The sequence below is a fragment of the Myotis nattereri genome (assembly GCF_964212035.1).
Source record: "Myotis nattereri genome assembly, chromosome: 2".
Classification (NCBI taxonomy): Eukaryota; Metazoa; Chordata; class Mammalia; order Chiroptera; family Vespertilionidae; genus Myotis; species Myotis nattereri.
Genome location: NC_138076.1, coordinates 151462200 through 151485792, shown reverse-complemented (window position 1 = coordinate 151485792; position 23593 = coordinate 151462200). Strand labels below are relative to the sequence as shown.

Below are 23593 nucleotides of genomic sequence, written 5' to 3'. Positions count from 1 at the left end.
AGAAAGACAATGGAAAGAGGGGGTAGTCAAGAGATACTTTGAGTTGTGAACCCTGAAAGAGCTGTAATTGAGAAGAAAAAACTATCAATAAAGAACATTGTTTTATAGATCTGGGAAGGGGAAAATTACAAAATCATATTGTGTTTTTAAATTTTAATGTACTCCCAGTGTATTCCCAAGTCGGTTGGTTGGATAATATAGGTCTAGATTCCAGAAGGTTTGTAATTTAGGGATACAAATTTCAAAACTACATTCACTTAGCTCAAGGTTTTAGTTGGGTTGGTAGAGATAGTAAGAATTTAGTTGTCCTTTCATTCTGATTTTGGATTATGTCATGTAAATTTTTACTCTTTGAATACATTGAGTTCAGGGGCCAGATATTTCAGTAATGCTCAAACATCTTGAATTTATTTGTTGTTTTCTTTCTTTTTAAATTTTCTTTTAAGGCAAGGAGGACTTCTTGTTAATTTTCATCCTTCAATTCTGACCTGTCTACTCCCCCAGTTGACCAGCCCTAGACTTGCAGTGAGGAAAAGAACCATTATTGCTCTTGGCCATCTAGTTATGAGCTGTGGAAATATAGTTTTTGTAGATCTTATTGAACATCTTTTGTCAGAGTTGTCCAAAAATGATTCCATGTCAACAACAAGAACCTACATACAATGTATTGCTGCTATTAGTAGGCAAGCTGGTCATAGAATAGGTAAGTAATGTTTAAATATTTTCAAGTTTTCTTTAATTAAAAAAAGTATTAATGAATGTTTTTAAGAACCAATATGCTTTTCTTAGGTGAATACCTTGAGAAGATAATTCCTTTGGTGGTTAAATTTTGTAATGTAGATGATGATGAGTTAAGAGAGTACTGCATTCAAGCCTTTGAATCATTTGTGAGAAGGTAAGTTACTAAGATCTCTTTTTTTAAAATTTTAAAATAAAATTTTTTTCTTTAAAATAATAAGAGCTAGATTAAGTGGGTGAGGAGAAATGGGTTATTTTACTGACAGCCTGGAATCAGGCCAGAAATGTATAAATGTATAGTGAATTTCTTTTCAATAGTTTTTGAGGCCTGTCACATACATTTTGCTAGGGCAGTGGTTCTCAATTGGAAACCTTGATTTAAAAAAAAAAAAAAAAAAAGAGAAAGAAAGAAATGCAATTATGTACTAGAAGGGGCCATGTAACAGAGTTTTCTTCTCTTTGCCTAGAATTGACAGTGTCTTGACAAAACAGTGTCTGGAGACTTCTCTGGTTATCTGCAGCAATACCTTGGTGCACCCAGTGGTTTTAAGTAGCTTTGTAGTCATATCGAATTGCTAAAATCAGAAATTGTGGGAATTGTTTTTGTCCTTTTAATTGAGAAACAAATTATTCCTTTATTTTGGGGCATTTATATGCTCTTTCTTCTTAACATACAGCTAGATAATCAAACCTAGATGAATGTACACTGACATTTTCACAAATAATCCTAATTGCCAAAGAGAGCAAGTTCATATGGGCTTAATCCTCTAGTCATATGTTGAAAATATACAGCATATAGTAGTCCCCCCTTATTCATGGTTTCTATTTTCAGTTACCCACTATCAACTGGTCCAAAAATATTAAATAGAAAATTCCAAAAATATAAAAGTCATAAGTTTTAAATTGCACCCTGTTTTGAGGAGCCTAATGAAATCTTGCACCATCCTGTGGGGATGCGAATCATCCCTTTGTCCAGCATATCCATGCTGTATATGCTACCAGACCTTTAGTTAATCGCTGTTTCTGTTATCTGTTGCACGTGCTTTTTTTTTTTTTTTTTTTTTTTTTTTTAATACAGACGTGCTGCTTAATGAAGGGGATATATTCTGAGATATTTCTTCTTAAGGTGATTTCCTCCTTGTGCAAACATCAGAGTGCACTTACACAAACCTAGGTGGTATAGCCCATCACATACTGAGACCATGTAGAATATAGCCTATTGCTCTGTAGGGGAGAAAAAATAATTTTCTCTCTATCTTTCTAGGTTTTTAGTTGAGACTCCATGTAATAAGATAGATTAACAAGAAAAAACACAGCCTTAGCCGGTTTGGCTCACTGGATAGAGCGTCGGGCTGGGGACTGAAGGGTCCCAGGTTCGATTCCGGTCAAGGGCATGTACCTTGGTTGCAAGCACATCCCCAGTAGGGGGTGTGCAGGAGGCTGCTGATCAATGATTCTCTCTCATTGATGTTTCTAACTCTCCCTTCCTCTCTGTAAAAAATCAACAAAATATATTAAAAGAAAAAAAAAACAAAGTTTAATAACATGTGTATCTCATGTCTACATGGGAGAGACCCACGAAAACTGACTTATCAAAATGGCTGAAGATACACCCCTTAGATATACCATCTTTAGTTGAAGAGAAAAGATGATGTTAGGTGTGAGAGCAGTCAGTTTGGGGATATTACCAGGAGAAGCAAGATAAACAAAAGTAAGTTTGTTATAAAGATTTGAGTTCTGGCCGCCTTCATTGACACAAGTTTCTCCCTGGCTATACCCTCTTCCTGGTATAGCCAGGGAGAAACCATTACAAATAGAGATTTCCCTTATAAATGTAAATGTCTTTTACAAAGGGTACTTTATACTTGGTCTTCAGAGCTTCTCATATCTGCTGTTTCTTAAAATTAACCAGCTTAATATAATCTTTATGCTAAGAAGACATATTTTGGGGTGATAAATTCTGTTTCACTACAACTCCTAGGCTATAAACCTATATACAGCATGTTACTTTACAGAATACTGTAAACAGTTGTAACAGTGGTAAGTCTTTGTGAAATGCATTGCATTAAGACGGCGATAGTTTTTCAGCTTCATTATAATCTTACTAGAGGCCCAGTGCACAAAATTCGTACACAGGCAGCATCCCTAGCGGATGCCATCTGCCGGCCGGGGCCTCCCTTCCCCAGCTGCCTGCCATCATTGCTGGCTGGGGGAGGAGCCGTAGGGTGGTTGGCCAGCCAGTTCCATCCCCTGGTTGAACTCCATCTCGTACTCCCTGTCAAGGGGACAATTTGTGTATTAGGCTTTTATTATACAGGATGGGACCACTGTCGTCATATATGAGGTACTTTATTGACCGAAAAGTTGTTATGTAGCACATGAATGTAATGGCCCTCAAATGTAAGAGTAGTAATCCTGGCAATTCCGATATGCCAAAGAAAAGTCATATAAGTGTATGTATGATGTATAGGGAAAACACACACACACACACACACACACACACACACACACACACATATATATATATATAAGGTTCAGTACTGTCAGTAGTACAAACTGGGGAGGTCTTGGAACATAATCCCATGGATAAAGGAGGGACTACTGTATGCGTATTTCTTTCTGTTCTACCCCACATTAACTCTGACCATTTATTATAAAAATCATTCTGGCCTGTCTGGTGTGGCTCAGTGGTTGAGCGTTGACCTATGAACCAGAAGGTCATGGTTCGATTCATGGTCAGGGCATATGCCTGGGTTGTGGGCTTGATCCCCAGTGCGGGGTGTGCAGGAGGCAGATGATCAATGATTCTCTCTCATCATTGATGTTTCTCTCTCCCTCTCCCTCTCCGTTCCTCTCTGAAATCATTAAAAATATATTTTAAAAAATAAACATCATTCCGACTTAAGAGATGTTAAAATGTGAAGGCTAAAGTAAATCTTTTAAAAATGAATCCAGTGGAAGAAAAAGATGTAGGGTCATTGGTGTTGAAAAGTCTGGGTTCCACTTTCCTGGGCTATATTAAAGGTTAAGAAAAAGTCTAGTAACAAAGCTAAACAGCAGGTATTGAATCAAGGAGAAAAGTAGTTACTCAAGCTAGTTTTTGTTTCTTTCTTCAGATGTCCTAAGGAAGTATATCCTCATGTTTCTACCATTATAAATATTTGTCTTAAATATCTTACCTACGATCCAAATTATAATTACGATGATGAAGATGAAGATGAAAATGCCATGGATGCAGATGGTGGTGATGATGATGACCAAGGTATTTCAAATTAAATAGAAGAAATTTGTTTGTTAAATTTTCATGAAAGACCAGTGTTACAGATGGAGTTGATTTCTTACCCAAAATTGCACTATTTATTATTTACTAGAGGCCTGGTGCACAAAATTTACTAGAGGCCTAGGGTCCCTAGGCCTAGCCAGCGATCAGGGCCGATCTGTGTGGCGATCAGCGTGCCCCCGTTGGTACCTGCCTCGGCCAGACTGGCACCACCAGCCAACTCACCGGCCGGCCCTACCCCCCCCCCCCCCCCCCACTGCCGGTTGCCTCCCTATGCGATCAGGCAGAACCCCTGCTAATACCCACCTTGGCTGTCCTGTGGGCTGGGGGCAGCTCCTGTGTTAAGCATCTGCCCCCAGGTGGTCAGTGCTCATCATAACTACCAGTCATTCCGTGTTCAGTCAATTTGCATATTAGGTTTTTATTATATAGGACTAGAGGCCCGGTGCACAAAAATTTGTGCACTCAGGGGGGAGGGGGGTGATCCCTTCAGCCCGGCCTGTGCCCTCTCGCAGTCTGGGACCCCTCCAGGGGATGACCACCTGCTGGCTTAGGCCCGCTCCCGGGGGATTGGGCCTAAGATGGCAATCAGACATCCCTCTGGCAGCCCGGCAGCCCTCAGGGAATGTCCACTTGTCAGCGGGGAGCAGGCCTAAACTGCAGTCGGACATCCTTAGTGCTACTGAGGAGGCAGGAGAGGCTCCCACCACCACCGCTGTACTGGCAGCCATCAGCCTGGCTTGTGGCTGAGCAGAGCTCCTCCCATGTGAGAGCACCCTGACCACCAGAGGGCAGCTCCTGCATTGAGCATCTGCCCCCTGGTGGTCAGTGTGTGTCATAGTGACCAGTCATTCCCAGTCCTTTTGCTGTTAGGGTGAGTTTGCATATTACCCTTTTACTATATAGGATAGAGCCCTGGTGCACAGGTGGGGGCCGGCTGGTTTGCCCTGAAGGGTGTCCTGGATCAGGGTGGGGGTCCCGCTTGGGTGCCTGGCCAGCCTGGATGAGGGGATGATGGCTGTTTGCAGCTAGTCACACACCCTTCAGGGTGGGGGTCCCCACTGGGGTGCCTGGCCAGTCTGGGTGAGGGGCTGAGGGCCGTTTTCAGGCTGGCAGGTGACTGAAGCTCCCAACCTCTCCTTTTTTCTTTTTTTTTTTTATTCTGGGATTTACTTACTTTCTATGGCAGTCACTGGAACTGAGAGCCGTCTTTAGCTCTGAGGCTCGGGTCCAGCTCTGAGACCTCGGCTGCTGAAAGCAGGTATCTGGGTTTGTTTGGCTTCAATAATTGAAACACGGTTGCAGCTCCAGCTCGGAGGCCCGGCTGGCTGAAAGCAGGTTTCTGGGGTTTGTTTAGCTTCTATAATTGCAACATTGTTTCTTAGAGTGCAGCTGAGAGGCCGGCAGTGGCAGGCAGGGAACCTTGGCTTTCTCCATCACTGGAGCAAGCAAGCCTCCTATTCGCTTCAGCTGCCTGGCTGCCGGCCGCCATCTTGGTTGGCAGTTAATTTGCATGTCGCCCTGATTAGCCAATGGGAAGTGTGTCGGAGGTATGGTTAATTACCATTTTTGTCTATTATTAGATAGGATAATGATGAAAATGGAAATGACCTCAATATTTAACAATAGCAAATTGATTAAATTATGGGAAAACCAGGTATTGTTATACAGTATTTTCAAAGTCATATAGAAAAATATTTACTAAAGCAGTTAATAAGTTGAATTAAAAAGTAGGTAACAGGAATTACTGTATCCCAGTTTTATTTCATTACAAAAGAAACTTCAGCCCAGTAAATTTGAAGATTTTAATTGGCTTTAATTAAGGGAGTTATGAATCTAGCAACTAGAAGGGCTAATTGGCTTTAATTGAGGTATTTATTAATCTAGCAACTAGAAGGACTCTATGAGAGTTGTACAAAATAGAAGGATCTTATAGGAAGAAGAGTGGGGCAAGGAAGTTATTAGTAAAAGAAAAGAAAGGATTATTTGGAGGCTTGGACTTCTTAGGGGAAGGGTTTTCATTTATGCAGATTCTCTCTTCTGTGGAGGATGGAGAGGGCTTATGTGACAAATTACCTTACTGGTGCTTAACCAGAATATTCCATAGTAGTTATTTAAGATTGATGTTTCAGATTGAAACTGCAGTTAGATCAGGTATTAAATTTAGATTTGGTATCATGGACTTTTAAAACAATGATGACATTTTGGGCCTGTGGGTTTTGTTTTTGTTTGTTTGTTTAATTTTTTAAAAATATACAGAAAAAAATGTAACATTTTTCTCATGGCTAGCAATTAGATTTTTGTCCTTCATTGTTCTTCAAATTTTCTACGTAGCCTTTTGGTAATGAGGGAAATGAATGCTATTTTTATAGCTATACCTATAGATATACATATTCAGAGTAGTGTGGTTGGTTTGATACATAGCTACTTTCATGAAAAATCCTAAATGTTGTTTGAGGCTCTATTTAACTTTAGATTATTCATGAATAATCTAAACATTTCTCAGGCTCTTAAAGTTTATGTGGTGTATTATTTAAAATTTATGTCATGGTATCTACTCTGGAAAGGAGTAGCACTTAAGGACATAGGGGTTCATGTTTTCTTGTTTGCTTGTTTTAAGAGAATCATAATAGAGATGTTTAAATGGATAAGTTACTAGGTATATAGGTTGGTGGATTTCCTGTTATTTTTCGTAATACTTTTTCATTTGATTCTTTGAGGGAATTTACATAATGACTTTCCTCTAAATTCTGTAATTTCATTAATATTTTAAAAACAAAACAAAAACAACTTACAAAAAAGTCCTCTAAACCCTATATTATGCTCTAGCCACTACTGCCCAATTTTTCTCCTTTACAGCAGAACTCCTTAAAAGAAGGCTCTCCAGTTCTTTTCTTCCCCTTCTCTCTTGAATTTAGTTTTCCAGTGATGGACAAGATTGCCAGTGACCTCAAATGTTTGCCTCTACCTGTCACTTAATCTCAGCAGCATTTCTTTATTTAACATTCAGAGTACCACCCACACTCTCCTGGTCTTAGTCCTATCTTTGTGATTACTCCTCAGTCTCCATATTGGTCCTCTCATCACCCTGACCACTGATTTGGAGTGTTCTGGGGCTCAGTCCTTCAACTTCTCTCTTATACTTATACTCTTACTAGAAGCCCATTGCAGGAAAATTCCTGCAAGAATAGGGCTTCCTCGGGCCGATCGCACCGCCAAGCCGCACACGGAGGTCCCGGCTGGGGGCGGGGCTTAGGTGGCACACAGGGGCCCGGATGGCGGCTCGCGCTGTCCCGCCCTGCCTGTAGTATGCAAATTAGCCGCTATCTTTGTTGGTTAATTTGCATATCATGCTGATTAGCCAATGGGAGGCGTAGCAAAGGTACGGACAATTACCATGTTTGTCTGTTATTAGATAGGATGTTTTTGTTTATCTTGTCTAGTCTTCTAGCTGAAAATCCAAATTTCATCTTTATCTGAGACCTTTCCTATGAATTCTAGGTTCATGTATACAGCCGTTTTGTTTGCTGCTTAGATGTCTATAAACTATCTTCTCCCCAGCCTTTCTTCCATCCCCTGCCTAACCTGTTTCTTTAGCCTTTTCCATCTCAGAATGGCACCTCCATTCTTTTTTAGTTTCTCAGACCAAAAACTTTGGGGTTATACCTGATGACTTTTTTTCACTTTTCTCTCCCTTCTCCCCCCCATCTTAGGGCTTTTCCCTTATTTTATACTCTTAATCTCTCTCTTCAGCACTTTTATTTTTTTAAATACACTTAATCACTTCCTGACATTTTGTAATTATTTTCCACTTAGCAGGATGTCAGCTTCATGAACTCAAGAGATTTTCATTTTAGTTCGTTATTGATTGTTTTATCCTAGTGCCTAGGATGGTACTTGACACACAGTAGGCACTCAATAAGGGAAATCTTAGCTTCTAATAGGATATCATTTGAAAGAAGCTGTAGCAGTATATATTCCAGGTTTGGATTGTTGGCTTTTAGTGCACTAGTGCACTTACATTGAAAAATAAACCAACTTCAGCTGCTTTATCAATTTACATATTAAAATTTCAGTGATTAGGATGCTTGAATTTTTACCTTTTTTTAAATAAAATAAATTCCCGCAAAGTTATTCCCATAGTTGAGTTGCTGTGAGAAAAACTTCACTCATTTATTTGCTTTTAAATAGTCTATTTTAATAGCACCTTGTAATTTTTATTCCAGTAGGTATTGGTGAATAAATCAAATGCCTTGGGTTTAGCAGTATTTGGTTGGGTTTTCCTATAATGTGCTAAAAGGAAATTAAGTAAACTTTTAGAGATTGGACAGTTTTATTATACATCCTAGGATTTTCTAAGGCTACATTTACCTTTCACTGGCTAATTGGGAAATAAGTCAATGAAGAGATGATATTTTTCCCCCCAGTGAAGAATCATTTTGGGGCTTTAGTCTTATCTAAGAATAGCAAAATTCATACTAGATAATTTTGGACTACCCTTAGAACTGTTAATATTTTTACCATCCTTCTGACTTCGTGTTACCCAACTGATTCATCAGACTGATGGTGTTAGAAGGAAATAATTTTCAGAGATTTCACACACGCAAAAGTTATCAGGTATACATAAATAAATGGAATTATTAATGCTTATGGTTAGAATATTGTTTCAAGCCTTAATAGGAGTTTGGAGAAGATGATGCTCTATTGTTATATGGGCAGAATTTTCTTGTTATAATTGAGACAGTGTAGTTCTTTAAACTACATTAAGACAGTATCTTGAAAGGTTGAGAATATGCATATTTGTTCCTAATAACTCCCCATTAACAAATTTAGTGAAAAATCTTGTAGTTGCAAAGAAAGCTGATGTCAGAATTCTCTTTATCCCCAGAAAATTAGTTCTACAGAATGTCCTGGGATTGATAGCCATTTTTCTTATCACATCATCTATAGCCAAAAATCTATTTCAAGAATCTATATATACTTAAGCCTAATATGCTGTGTCTGACCATTCGACTGGTCGCTATGATGCGCACTGACCACTGAGGGCAGACGCTCCAACCGGTAGGTTAGCTTGCTGCTGGGGTCTGGCCAATTAGGACTGGGTGAGATGGGCCAGACATGCCCTGGAGCCCTCCTGTGATCCCTCCTGCAGTTGTTATTGTTGTTGTTGTTATATCATGTTATTTATTTATTAATCAATTTATATATTATTTCATATACATTTTACTAATTTCCTTTAATCTCTGACACTTCTATTATAGAGAAAGGGCAAATAGTGATATATTAAAAAAAAAATTCTTCTAATTAATTTCTTTTCAATGTGCATGAATCTGTGCACTGACCACTAGTTATCTAATAAACTCTCCAATTGTTTGATTTTGAACTTTAATTCAAATTGTTTAAAAGACTGGGGCATATATGATTTTACAGATATTTTTGTTCTAAATAAGTTTAATGTGTTAATGATTTTAAAGGGTTAATAAGCAGCTCATTACTCGCTATAAATGACAAAATGTTTAACAAATTAAAAACATAATTGTGCCCTTAGCCAGTTTGGCTCAGTGGATAGAGCATCTGCCTGCGAACCAAAGGGTCCTGGGTTCAATTTCAGTCAAGGGTACGTACCTTGGTTGCAGGTTTCTCCCTGGCCCAGGCCCTGGTCAGGGCTCATGCAGGAGGCAACAAGTTGATGTGTTTCTCTCACATTGATATTTCTCTCTGTCTGTTCCCCTCTCTTCCACTCTCCCTAAAAATCAATGGAAAAATATCCTCAGGTGAGGATTAAAAAAACCCCACAAAAAACATAATTATGATCATTTTTATTTAGAGGTTAATTTATCAAAGTTAACTGTATCTGTTTAAGTTCTAGTTCTTTATAAACTTATCTACTCCCTATATGTTAGTGAAAAGTTAGAAAACTACCTTAATTATGAATTTACTTCCTGTGTAAAACAATAAACTTTCCTATGATTAATGGCCTAATGTTAAAACTTCTCTTTAGGGAGTGATGATGAATACAGTGATGATGATGACATGAGCTGGAAAGTGAGACGTGCAGCTGCTAAGTGCTTAGATGCTGTCGTTAGCACAAGGCATGAAATGCTTGCAGAATTCTACAAGACAGTCTCTCCTGCACTGATATCCAGATTTAAAGAGCGTGAAGAAAATGTAAAGGCAGATGTTTTTCATGCATACCTTTCTCTTTTGAAACAAACTCGTCCTGTGCAAAGTTGGCTGTGTGACCCTGATGCAATGGAACAGGGAGAAACACCTTTAACAATGCTTCAGAGTCAGGTCAGTTTAAAAGTATGGTTTTGAAAGTCATGCTAGTAAATGTGATCTTTAAAATGGTATTTTTAATGTGGAAATGTGAGTTCCAGAACATCTTTAGTGAAACTAAGTTCTGAGATATGTTTGTATAGTAGTTTATGTATGTTCATATTATGTTACTTGTAAATAGTTTATTGTGATTGAAATATTCTTGATTTTACTGGATAAACAATATTAAAATTTACGATTCAGTAAAGTAATTTTTTTCTTTGATATTAATGGAGAAATCTTAGTGGGGTCGGACTACTGGTGATACCAATTTTCTGTTGGAGTCTGAGTTCATTGTCTAGAGAAATCAGAGAATGAGTTCATGGACAAAGAGATGAGCAAAGCAAAATGTTATTACAGAAAAGCTCCCTGCTGCAAGGAGGGGACCCAAACAAGTTGCCATGGAAGCTTCTTTGTCTAGGAGTTAATGTGTCCTGCTAACTTCCCATTGGTTGATCCGAAAAATTCAGCCCCAGCAACATTCATACACATTTTAAATTTCAGGGTTCCCATTTACTTTCCCCGCCCTGTGTGTCCACCTCATAATCAGGGCCCTTCATTCTTGTAATTTTACATGGGACAGGGTGTGGCTGATGAACTGGTTCCTACTCATGCCTGCAGGGGTTAGCTGCATTTCCACTTTACATTATCTCCTCATAGTCCCGTCCCTTACTGCCTAGCGGCTTCTAACTCCTCACTTGCGTTCATAACTGGCTTCATTCCTAATTTAGCTGTGTGATCTTGGAAAGATTATTTATTCTTTTTTTGAAATATGTTTTTATTGATTTCAGCGAGGAAGGGAAAGGAAGAGAGAGAGAGAAGCATCATTGATGAGAAAGAATCATTTATTGGCTGCCTCCTGCATGGGGATCAAGCCTGCAATCTGGGCATGTGCCCTGACTGGGAATTGAACTGAGACCTCCTGGTTCATAAGTCGACACTCAACCACTGAGCCATGCCAGCCAGGCTAGATTATTTATTCATTTTTTTAAACCTCACTTTTTTCATTTGTAATAAGGGTTTACTTAGAATTGCCTGCCTAAAGTAGTGATAGAAGAAATGATCTATGTAAACATTTAATGTAGTACCTTCTACATAGTAAGTACTTGTAAATGGCAGCTCTTATGATTAATAAAATACACATTTTCACTTTAGGTCACCTTTTCTAAGTTCCTAAACACTACAGCTGTATCGCTCCCATTTGGTATGTGCTAGGCATTTTCCTATCATACGTGTAATCCCTGTTGCAGCCCAGTGGGATGCATATTTGTCCATTTTTATAGATTACAAAACATGTGAGCCAGATTAAACAACCGAACCAGAGGATGGGATGTATATACCGTATCTATCTTGTTTTCAAGTAGTACAAATTTAAAAGATTTGTGGTGAACTTCAGAGGTGAACATTGAAGATTAATTATAGAAAGAAGTAAGAATAAAGTATACGGGTGACATACGCATTTGAATAAGTATATAGAAATTAGGTAAAAACACAGGGAATTCTGATTATGTTGGATGAATTAGGTGTTTTCTTTTGTGTGTAGTTCTCAGATCATTGTTCGATATATGTGGCTGTATCCTGGCATTCATAAGATTTATTAGTAAATATCCTATTTAGGTTTTAATAACAGAACATTAGGATAGAAAATTTAGAAGCTTACATTTTTGAATCATGGCTATGTTATTTGTTTGATATGAGGTTGATTCCATTGTAATGGCAAACTAAAAGCAAAAAAGAGGACTCATTTAATGGTTTCTTTTCCATAATTTGTCTCTTTTTTACTTTCATGCTTTTCTGTGTTATTCATGTTAAAAAAAATTTATAAATTATGCTCTAAATATTTTGGTTGAAAATTTTGTTATTTGGTTAGATTTATATTTTAGTCTTGTGCATTTCTCTATCAGTATCAAGCAAATACAGTTACAAGAGAACAGAATTGATGCAGCAAAGTTTATATCTTATAGTCTTGTTAGCAGTTAGAGGAATTAGGAATTTAATAAAAAAAGATAAGTTCTTCCCATTCTCTTTATCCACTGTAATTTGTGTTACGTGTACTGAAGAAATACCAGTAGCTGAAACAGCTAATGAATGTGTGATAATTACAGGTTCCCAACATTGTTAAAGCTTTGCACAAACAGATGAAAGAAAAAAGTGTGAAGACTCGACAGTGCTGTTTTAACATGTTAACTGAATTGGTAAATGTGTTACCTGGGGCCCTAACACAGCACATTCCTGTTCTTGTACCAGGTATGAAAGAAAGAGTAATAAATCACTTTTGGAATTTAATACAGACTTTATTAAGACCTAGATAAGCTTAAATGATTCCTTCAAAAGGGTAAAATTTGTGACAACTTGATTTATACATAGACCTAAGCTTTGTTATAGAACCATCTAGAACATCTAAAGTTAGAAATTTGCAAGTAAAAAGTTAAATCTTACTTACATTTAAATTTTTTGGCTCTGGTATCATAGATTGTGGAATTTCTACTACTTTAGTGATAATGTGATGAAGTAGAAACTAGTGGTATTTTAGAGATTAATTTTTTAATTTTTTCTTAAAACTATACATAAAAATTATTTGATTTTTTTATTGGCTTTTTAGGAATCATTTTCTCATTGAATGACAAATCAAGCTCATCAAATTTGAAGATTGATGCTTTGTCGTGTCTATACGTAATCCTCTGTAACCACTCTCCTCAAGTCTTCCATCCTCATGTTCAGGCTTTGGTCCCTCCAGTGGTGGCTTGTGTTGGAGACCCATTTTACAAGATTACATCTGAAGCACTTCTTGTTACTCAACAGCTTGTCAAAGTAATTCGCCCCTTAGATCAACCTTCCTCGTTTGACGCAACTCCTTACATCAAAGATCTATTTACCTGTACCATTAAGAGGTTAAAGGCAGCTGATATTGATCAGGAAGTCAAGGAAAGGGCTATTTCCTGTATGGGACAAATTATTTGCAACCTTGGAGACAATTTGGGTTCTGACTTGCCTAGTACACTTCAGATTTTCTTGGAGAGACTAAAGAATGAAATTACCCGGCTAACTACAGTGAAGGCGTTGACACTGATTGCTGGGTCACCTTTGAAGATAGATTTGAGGCCTGTCCTGGGAGAAGGGGTTCCTATCCTTGCTTCATTTCTCAGGAAAAACCAGAGAGCTTTGAAACTGGGTACTCTTTCTGCCCTAGATATTCTAATTAAAAACTACAGCGACAGCTTGACAGCTGCCATGATTGATGCAGTTCTAGATGAGCTCCCACCTCTTATCAGTGAAAGTGATATGCATGTTTCACAGATGGCTATCAGTTTTCTTACCACACTGGCAAAAGTGTATCCATCCTCCCTTTCAAAGATAAGTGGATCCATTCTCAATGAACTTATTGGACTTGTGAGATCACCCTTATTGCAGGGGGGTGCTCTCAGCGCCATGCTGGACTTTTTCCAAGCTCTGGTTGTCACTGGAACAAATAATCTAGGATATATGGATTTGTTGCGCATGCTGACCAGTCCAGTTTATTCTCAGAACACAGCTCTTACTCACAAGCAGTCCTATTATTCTATTGCCAAATGTGTAGCTGCCCTTACTCGAGCATGTCCTAAAGAAGGACCAGCTGTCGTAGGTCAGTTTATTCAAGATGTCAAGAACTCAAGGTCTACAGATTCTATTCGCCTTTTAGCTCTACTTTCTCTTGGAGAAGTTGGGCATCATATTGACTTAAGTGGGCAACTGGAACTAAAATCTGTAATATTAGAAGCCTTCTCGTCTCCTAGTGAAGAAGTCAAATCAGCTGCATCTTATGCATTAGGCAGCATTAGTGTGGGCAACCTTCCTGAATATCTACCATTTGTCTTACAAGAAATAACCAGTCAACCCAAAAGGCAGTATCTTCTGCTTCATTCCTTGAAGGAAATTATTAGCTCTGCATCAGTAGTGGGCCTTAAACCATATGTTGAAAACATCTGGGCCTTATTGCTAAAGCACTGTGAGTGTGCAGAAGAAGGAACCAGAAATGTTGTTGCTGAATGTCTAGGCAAACTCACTCTAATTGATCCAGAAACTCTCCTTCCACGTCTTAAAGGGTACTTGATATCAGGTGAGTACCCGGGTTTTCTAATTCAATTCAGTGGCACATATTTATTTTTTTATTGATGTCAGAGAGAGGGAGATAGAAAGAGAAACATTGATTGGTTGCCTCCTACATGCCCCCAACTAGGGATGGAACCTGCAACCTTGGTATGTGCCCTGATTGGGAATGGAACCTCCACCTTCTGGTGAAGAGGACGACACTACAATCAACTGAGCCACACCAGCCAGGGCCCTAGGTTTTCTTATCTTAAAAAAAAAAAAATTATTATTAGCAGTTGGTTGCCTTAAAGGGTGCCTAATGCATAATTTAAAATATTTCTGTATCTTGTTACATATAGAACCCATTGCCTTATGTTATAATATGGAGCCATATTTGAATAACATTTTGTTTAAAAGAATAAAGAGAGTATAATTAGATAATGGTAAAATAAGTCTGTTCTAATTTTCATTATATTTTAATGTGACTCCTGTTTTAAAATGTAGCAAAGACAGGTGTTTCTTGAACTAATATATCTTGAAGAACTTGCTAGTAATTATAATACTAAAATTGGTGCACTTAAGTTTAGTTCAATGAAAGATGCTAGAAGAATTTCCAAATTTAGTAGTGTAAATCCCTTTGAATGAAGTAGAAGGTAATAATAGCCATTTATTCTTAGAAGTTGCTTCCTTTTAAAATAAAAAACTTAAAGATATTATAAGGTATTTATAGATGTAACCAGTTTCCTTTTATGAGGGCTCGATCCTCCACTGCTACTCTCCCAGGCCTCCTCCTTCTCGGAAGAAATTGTTTATTTAGACACATAATAGAACTAGGGGCCCAGTGCACGAATTCGTGCACCTTGAAAGGAACTGTGGGCTGCAAGGCTGCGGTGGGCACAGGGACAGGTCTCAGCTCATCCTCTGCGCCCCTGCCTGGCCCCTTCTGCCATGGCCCCCGGTTCCCCTCTGCCAGCAGCCTTGCTCCCACCCACTGTTGGCATGGAATGATTGGGGCCATCACCAGCAGCTGGTGCAAGCGGCGGCTGCCGGCCCTGATCACCCCTTAGAAGCAGAGGGAGGTAGAGAAGCTCTGAGGGGCGATCGGGGCCAGCAGCCTCCGCTCTCACCAGCTTACAGCGCCAAGTGATTGTGGCTGACGCCAGGCACCAGCAGCAGGTGCAAACACCAGGGAGAACCGTGGCACACGGGAACAAAGAATTTTCAGTAACCACTAGAGGCTGGCCCTGATGACAGCGACTGGTGCCCTGCTTTGGTCTGCTGCCCCTGCTCATCTATACCATCCTGCCATGGCCAATGCCCACCATGTTTCGTGCGTGCCCCCTGGTGGTCAGCGCACGTTGTAGAGACTGGTTGTTCTGCTGTTCAGTCTATTTGCATATTAGGGTTTTATATAGATAGTTTCATAAGTAAACTTTGCTCATCTCTGTTAGTATTCTGATAGCAATACCCTCTCTTGCCAAAGAGAATTTAAAAAAATTGAAAACACTAGTGTTATTTGAAGTGGTTTGAAAATGATAAACGTGTCCATGGATTTTAGTAGACTTACATACCAAGAGATTTAAATTTATTTTTAATTAGGCTCATCATATGCCCGAAGCTCAGTGGTTACAGCTGTGAAATTTACTATTTCTGATCATCCACAACCTATTGATCCACTATTAAAGAACTGCATAGGTAAGTGGAAACAAAGATAAACGTACTGATTGATTGACTATTTATTAGTTAATTGTCAAAAAGAAATCATTTCACTAACTAAAAATTTCACCAAGGAATCTCAGGTGCTTTTAAGGGTCTGGTAGTTGTTTCGTTAGAAAGATACTGCTAACATATGATCTTACATACTTACATTCTGTCATCCCTTAGTTTGAAATTGTTAGCAGATAATTTTGTAAATAACTGAAGTGAGTAAATACACACTAAGATGTCTCTAAGAGTCAACTATACATTTGATAATCATATTCTGGGAATGACCTAAAGTAATAGTGGGTGGTAGGGAGGCATATTTTATCTTTCTAAATAGTCCTGAAATTTCCTCCCAGAAAAATGAATCTTAACCTGAGCTGTTAGGGCTGCAATTTTCTGTTATTACACGTAACCCTTCAGTTCCTGAGGGGATTGTTGAAACTTACATATGTAACAGCCTAAGAATAAAAAAGATAATTACCAGAACTAAAAGGAGATACTTCAGAACGACTAGGGCTCTCTATTCCTGTGAAGACAAGAATTAGCTTTGAGGACTTTTTACATGATGTCATAATTTCCCTGTGTTTTTTTCATCATCAGTTTTCCTAGAGTTGGTAGTAGTAGCTAAAAGCCCTCAGAACTCACTTTTGTGCTTTCTTGAGGACACAAGAACAGAAATAGAAGTAGAGAGGATAGAAGGACATGGGAAAGAAGCTTCCCATTGTCAGGTCATTCTGCAGTGAACCAGAAAGGGGAAAAGCACAATTTAAAATAACTACAGAAAGGAATTACCAGTTCAGACTAAAGGGGACACAGGGATAAATAGGTGCTAATAATTTAAAGAAATTTTCTATCCAAAAATTTTTGCCTTTGTTTTCCCACACCCTTTTTTTTTTTTTTTTTGCTTTGGTATATTTACTCACATTTGATACTGTATAAGATAGGACAGAGGAAAAGACCTGTGCCACACATCTCTAGAGACATCTTTCCAGGTTGACAACAGTCAGTGTCATCATTGGTGTAGTTATTCAATCAGGTGATTATTGTTCTAATTGAATTATGGTTGAGTTCAGTATTATTTGTGATTATATGAACATCCTATAAACACCTAGGAAGCTTTTTAGAAACAAATTCCTAGACCAGAGTTGAGAACCACTCATCCTAGTCCATGTCACCATTTGTCCATAATAATAGCAATGTTTTATTTAGATGCTTTACTGAAAGCATTTGTATTACAATTAGTGTTCTAATTTAATGTCTAAGTAACTCTAAACAAACAGGATGAAGAGGTTTCTTATGGTACATTTAAATTCTTTTTTAACCCAAGCTATCTCCTAAGTTTTTGTAATCAGAACTTCCCTAGATGGTCAACATTGAGTTTACCAATCTGTGGTATCTGAAGTATTTCTTTCCTCCCATTTTTTTACATTGCTGTTGTGATACATTTAAGTCTTCTGGCACTTCTCTTTTTCCTTGTGAATTCTAAAAGATTGCTGATGCTAGGGTTGAGATTACATAATGATAGCTCCGTGTGAATACCAGGTGCATACTAAACACTGTATTCAACAATATACATGTATTTTTTCTGTTTTAAAGTGCCTTAGGCGCTTTAGCTTTTTGTCCTGTTAGGTTTCAGTTTCCTCCTTTTATACTCTTACCTTTTTACCAATTTGTATATTTCTCGTTAAAGATACATATAAAAATATGTATATTTTTTGGAGGCACATTTCTCTTTGTCATCTGATAGATTGTGTACTTGTTAACAGTATTCCATCTTTATCAAGCAACGGGTATGTCCTCACCTTGTTTATCTTATTTTGAACTCAGTTTTTTAAAATTCTGTTTAGGTTGTTTTTAGTGTAGTAATTAATAATTTTGAACTCCAAAGACATTCAAGTTATTAGATTCTGTGCCTGCTGCAGGGCTCCACCACTTCTCTTTGCAACCCACCTTTTTATAAAGTATCTATAAAAGTAATTAAGGAATGTTCTGAACTCTCACCATATATCCTCTGTATCAGCGGTCGCCAACCTTTTGGACCTCACAGACCAGCAGTGGTCCACGAAACACTGGTTGGCGACCGCTGCTCCAAAGGTTTCCTTAAACCAATGGTCGCCAACCTTTTGGACCTCACAGACCACCAGTGGTCTGCGAACCACTGGTTGACGACCACTGCTCTGTATTATAGGTGCTTGAGAGTAGATTATCAATTAAATCCACTCACATTGAGACATGATGGTTTACCTGCTGCCAAAAGAAACTAGATAGTTTACTTAGTATTTCATCATGTTCTTCCCTAACCCATATTAAATAACAATACCAACCACAATAAACTATCAATTTAGAAAAAGGTATCACATATATTTTCTTGTAAGCTTATCTTTTTTTTTTTTAAGCTTATCTTAATTATTGTATGTTGCTTCTCTTATAATTTCTCAGGTGATTTCCTAAAAACCTTGGAAGACCCAGATTTGAATGTAAGAAGAGTAGCCTTGGTCACATTCAACTCAGCGGCACATAATAAGCCATCTTTAATAAGGGATCTTCTAGACACTGTTCTTCCACATCTTTATAATGAAACAAAAGTTAGAAAGGAGCTTATAAGAGAGGTAAGCTAGTTAGTTAAATTACACTTTCTCTCAGACTGTCTTTTACTTTTAAGTATATGCACATACTCTTGTGTTTCAACAGGTAGAAATGGGTCCATTTAAGCATACAGTTGATGACGGCCTGGATATTAGAAAGGCAGCTTTTGAGTGTATGTACACACTTCTAGACAGTTGTCTTGATAGACTAGATATCTTTGAATTTCTAAATCATGTTGAAGATGGTTTGAAGGACCATTATGATATTAAGGTAAGATGTTTGTGCCTGTTTTTAGAATGTTTTAGAAGACTTAACTACAGTGACTTTTACCCTTGTAATTTACTTTTGTCTGTTGAGAAAAATTGTTTTGCTTGTCAATGAATTATAATATGCAAAAATAATAGTGCTATAATTGTAACATTAGTTGACATACAGAAAAAAATCCAGAAACCTTTTCATTGGAGGAAGAGGTCAGCTCTTAGTGGATGGGAAATTCCAAGAAATTCGTTGCAGCTTGCTTAGCGCAGTGGTCGGCAAACTGTGTCTCGCAAGCCACATACGGCTCTTTGGCCCCTTGAATGTGGCCACAAAGTTTCAATCACACTGTATGTGCGCGCACGCACGTGGTATTTTGTGGAAGAGCCACACTCAAGGGGCCGCAGTTTGCCGACTACTGGTTAGCGCATAGTCCCTAGGTGATTTCCCTCCAAAGAAGAGAATGGACAGGTTTTGTTCAAAGTATAACCTGTGATCTGTTTGGCCTATCTTAAAAGTATGTTGCAGTTACTACCCACGGAGGGTTTTCTGCTGTTTTACAAGATACCCATATTATTTACCTGAATTGAAGGATTTTTATTTTCCAGTCTATTATATTGGGATTAATATCAAGAATTTTTTAAAGGATAACAATTCAGATGCCTAAACAATCTATGTAGAAGCAACTAGAAGAGAAATCATACCACTTTTTAGGTTTAGAGAATGAACTTATAACTGTTCTTTGTTTTCCTATTTGATCTTGTCCATTTCAAATGTGAACTATTAAAGGGTGAATTGAAAAATAGTAAGTGCATTCCCATTCTCTCTCTCTCTCTCTCTCTCTCTCTCTCTCTCTCTCTCTCTCTCTCCCTCCCTCTCTCTCTCTCTCTCTCTCTCTCTCTCTCTCTCTCTCTCTCTCTCTCTTTTTTCCCATTCATGGCCTTTGATCAAGCAGGCAAAAGTGGTAGTTGAGCAGTTACGCAGCCAGACTGAGAACTCGAACATTTTTGTTTCCATTTGTGGTAGTAACCTGACCCCTCCCAGATCCATTAAAAAGAGCCCCCAAGGACGTAATAGGATCTTCCTGTTGAATTCTACAGTTTATAGTTCACTAGAAAAAAGATTATGGGTTATCAGGCTTTCTGTGGATTAATCTGAAGATAACCAGTTTGTTTTGTGTTTTGTTTTTTAAAGGAAAATCTGCTAAGATAGTAGAAACTAAAAAGACCTTTCTCCTGGTTCAGTTATTTTCTTATTCAATGCTTTCCATTTTGGTGCACATGAGCTTTTTAAAAAATTCTAAGTCAATGGCCCTATCCTAACAGTTTAAGTAAAAGTCTCTGGGAATGGGACAAAGTTCCCTAGTTCTAATGTGTGGCCAAGATTGAGAACCACTTTTCTAGCTCTTACACTAGGACCACATTACCAGGTATAAGTGAGACCTCAGTAGTACTTGTAACTGAAATTACCTCAGGTAAGGTTTACGACAACTGTTAGAGACAGATTACATGAAAATGAAACTTCATGGTGCATGCTAGTCATTTTCCTTTTAAAAGCTTTGTTAGAATTTGGAATTGTCTTTAGAAAAATAACATAAGGTCTACATTTTGTCTTTCTTTATTCATAATAGATGCTAACATTTTTAATGTTGGTGAGACTCTCCACCCTTTGTCCAAGTGCAGTACTGCAGAGATTGGACCGGCTTGTAGAGCCATTACGTGCCACATGTACAACTAAGGTAATCATTGGTAGACATCAACTTAGGATGGATTTGGTGTATTCACAATTTCTATTTGTCCTAATTTAACCATGCTAACACCATATTGAATGTGGATGTTTTAGAAAACTTAGCACTATTTAATGCTATTCTTTAAAGTTTTTATTTATAATAACAATTTGATACATATTTTGAAGTATTGATACAAGATAAAGTGAAATTGTTCCACAAAAAAGGAAATGTTTAATTCTGGTGGAGGTGGGATGGTAATCATAGAAGACTTCAGATGAACATGATGACATTTAAAATGGGCCTTAAAACGTCAGAAATATGTTTAGATTCAGAAGGTGAAAACAGGGCTTTCCATATAATAATAACTATATGAATTAGGGCACAGAGATGTTTATATATATGATGTGTCTGAAGAATAATGAATAGGGTGTCAAGAGGGGTAGTTTCTTGGTGGAGGCCAAAGTAGGACTTGCTAAGCAGATAAAGCTCAGGTTTTCACTCTTTCAACTGTGGTTCAGGATTTTGTTTTCCTAATGGGGTTACTCACTTCAAAGGAGACAAGCTACTGCTAAAAAGAAATTTAAAAACAACTTAGAATACAACATGACTTTTGGACCTATGAAAGAGCAGCTTTGTTTTATTGACCAGAAATTTCTAGGTGCTTAAATTTTGTTTGTATGATAGTTTGTCTTTTATAGCATATAATATAAATTTACTCAATGTTACAGGTAAAGGCAAACTCAGTAAAGCAGGAGTTTGAAAAGCAAGATGAACTAAAGCGATCTGCCATGAGAGCAGTAGCAGCACTGCTAACCATTCCAGAAGCAGAGAAGAGTCCACTGATGAGTGAATTCCAGTCGCAGATCAGTTCCAACCCTGAGCTGGCAGCTATTTTTGAAAGTATCCAAAAAGATTCATCCTCTACTAACTTGGAATCAATGGACACTAGTTAGATGTTTGTTCAACATGGGGACCATGACATTGACCTTATGATGCACTGAATCGACAGGTTAATCATAAGACATGGAAAGAGAAGTATCTAAAAGCTTCAAAATGTTCCACTTTTTTTTCCTTCATGGAGACAGTTTGGCTTTCTTCCATTTTTGTTTTTGTAACATTTATTTCAGAAATATGTATTTCCATAACCCAGAGGTTGTAAAACCACTAATGTTTTAGTGGTTAGGGCAACATTGAAAATGGAAACTAAAAGTTAGGATTTATGGAATATGGAGATAGAGGGTCCAGGGTCTACTTGCCCTGTAATGTTTAGGATTAAAACGTTAAAATTTTGTGACCATGAATTTCTTTCTTTTATAAAAATTTCTCATACTTAAAAATCAAAAATTCTGGAAGATAAAAACCATGTTTCTTTTTCTTATATAACATTTTGTTTCAGCAACATAAGTTGATTTTTAGCTGGCAGAGAAGAATATCTGTGTAAGATTTGTTACATTTTGGAGGATTTGGCAATTTAAAAAAGATAAGGTATCATTTTTTTTAAGTATAGGGATTAGCAATATCCCTGTTGCGCACACTAATTTTGCATGAGCAAGTTTACAAATATGTATTGTCTGTAAAGCAGCATGTGCAGATTATTCATAATACAAAAGTTAAAATAAGTATTGTATTAGTGCAATTTGCAGATATTTATTTTTGCACAGAAAACAAATCTGGAGAGAAAGTGAGGAGTAAATTTTTGAAACTTTGGTTTTCTTAATGCCAGTGTGAATTTGCCGATGTTTTCAGCAAATCAAGTCCCAATAACAATTTGCCACTTTTTTCTATTATAAATTTTCTTACACATTTAAAATTTGAATATTTAAGTACACAGTTTTTCTCAGTTACCCATTTGTGTGTGTGTTGCCACTTAGAAATTAAATTCTTAAGGCCAGTTTTTTTTCTTTCATTCCATTTGTATCTCTATATCCCTTTATCAAAGGATACAAATACTGTGTATGCTTTTAAACTTTAGTTTTAGGAAATTCTGAAACAGGCTGCCACAGGTTTGTTAGCTAATTATAGCATTTCCTTTTAATTGAGTTAGATTTCCCCCTCTCTTGTAGAGCTAATTTACATATTGTATTTGGTAATTATTCACTACTTTTCCTGATTAAGGGGTCTCTGCTGGGGGAAACAAAGCTTTGCAGTACTTTATATCATAGTTGAAATTTTATTGAACATATCCTTCAGTGAACTCATTTCACACTGTAGCCTCTTCCTTCAAATTTGTGGTGCTCCTGTAACAGTAAGAACTATCTTCTGAATAAAGACATCTCCTATGCTGTGCAAAATATAGTTTACATGTATTGAAGGAGGCAGTTGTTAAATTTAGTGACCAGTTTTAAGCAGTCAGATATTTGAAAACTGCACCCTTTATTTTTGAAACTGTGAATTAGAAACATTTTTTTCTGCTGTATTACCTACCTGCTTTAACATCTAAATATGCAGTGATTTGAATTGGTGACATACTGTGGTTATTAGGTTAACAGCTTAATTTTGAATATTCAGATGATAATGCATAAAACATATTGACATGGAATGTTACATAAAGTTGGTGCCATTTCAAAATTTGGCAGGTGGTATTCTTATACCATAATTTGCATAGAGTTGTAATAGAAATTTATTTTGAGACATTAGTATATATGTACTATACATTACCGTGGTATAGATGTTGTGGATATATTTAAGTATTTGGTTACATGGTTTCACAATAAATTACAATACTGCAGGCTCTAGGACCAAATAGGAAACTGACATGCATATGTTATGTGATGTCTTAGTTAATTATCTAAAGTTAAATTCAAATATTTTTCATGTATTGGATTTCTCCCTTTTTTAACCTTCATATTTTTTTTTAAGTTTTGAAAGATGGTTAATTTTTTTTAATATAGCTGAAATTCTTTTAATACAAAAAT

At 37.3% G+C, this 23593-nt stretch overlaps 1 protein-coding gene across 1 annotated transcript in view; it reads left to right on the top strand.

The window, feature by feature from the left end:
* Positions 1–21973, top strand: part of CAND1 (cullin associated and neddylation dissociated 1) — a 60832-nt gene extending 38859 nt beyond the window's left edge. Inside the window, exons 5-15 of the mRNA XM_081081266.1 lie at positions 447–703; positions 790–895; positions 3855–4000; positions 10020–10312; positions 12442–12583; positions 12939–14432; positions 16004–16099; positions 18548–18717; positions 18800–18964; positions 20580–20687; positions 21407–21973. Coding sequence (XP_080937392.1) covers positions 447–703; positions 790–895; positions 3855–4000; positions 10020–10312; positions 12442–12583; positions 12939–14432; positions 16004–16099; positions 18548–18717; positions 18800–18964; positions 20580–20687; positions 21407–21631 — 3202 coding nt within the window. The 3' untranslated portion in view covers positions 21632–21973. The remainder of the gene's footprint in view (positions 1–446; positions 704–789; positions 896–3854; positions 4001–10019; positions 10313–12441; positions 12584–12938; positions 14433–16003; positions 16100–18547; positions 18718–18799; positions 18965–20579; positions 20688–21406) is intronic.
* Positions 21974–23593: the final 1620 nt, after the last annotated feature.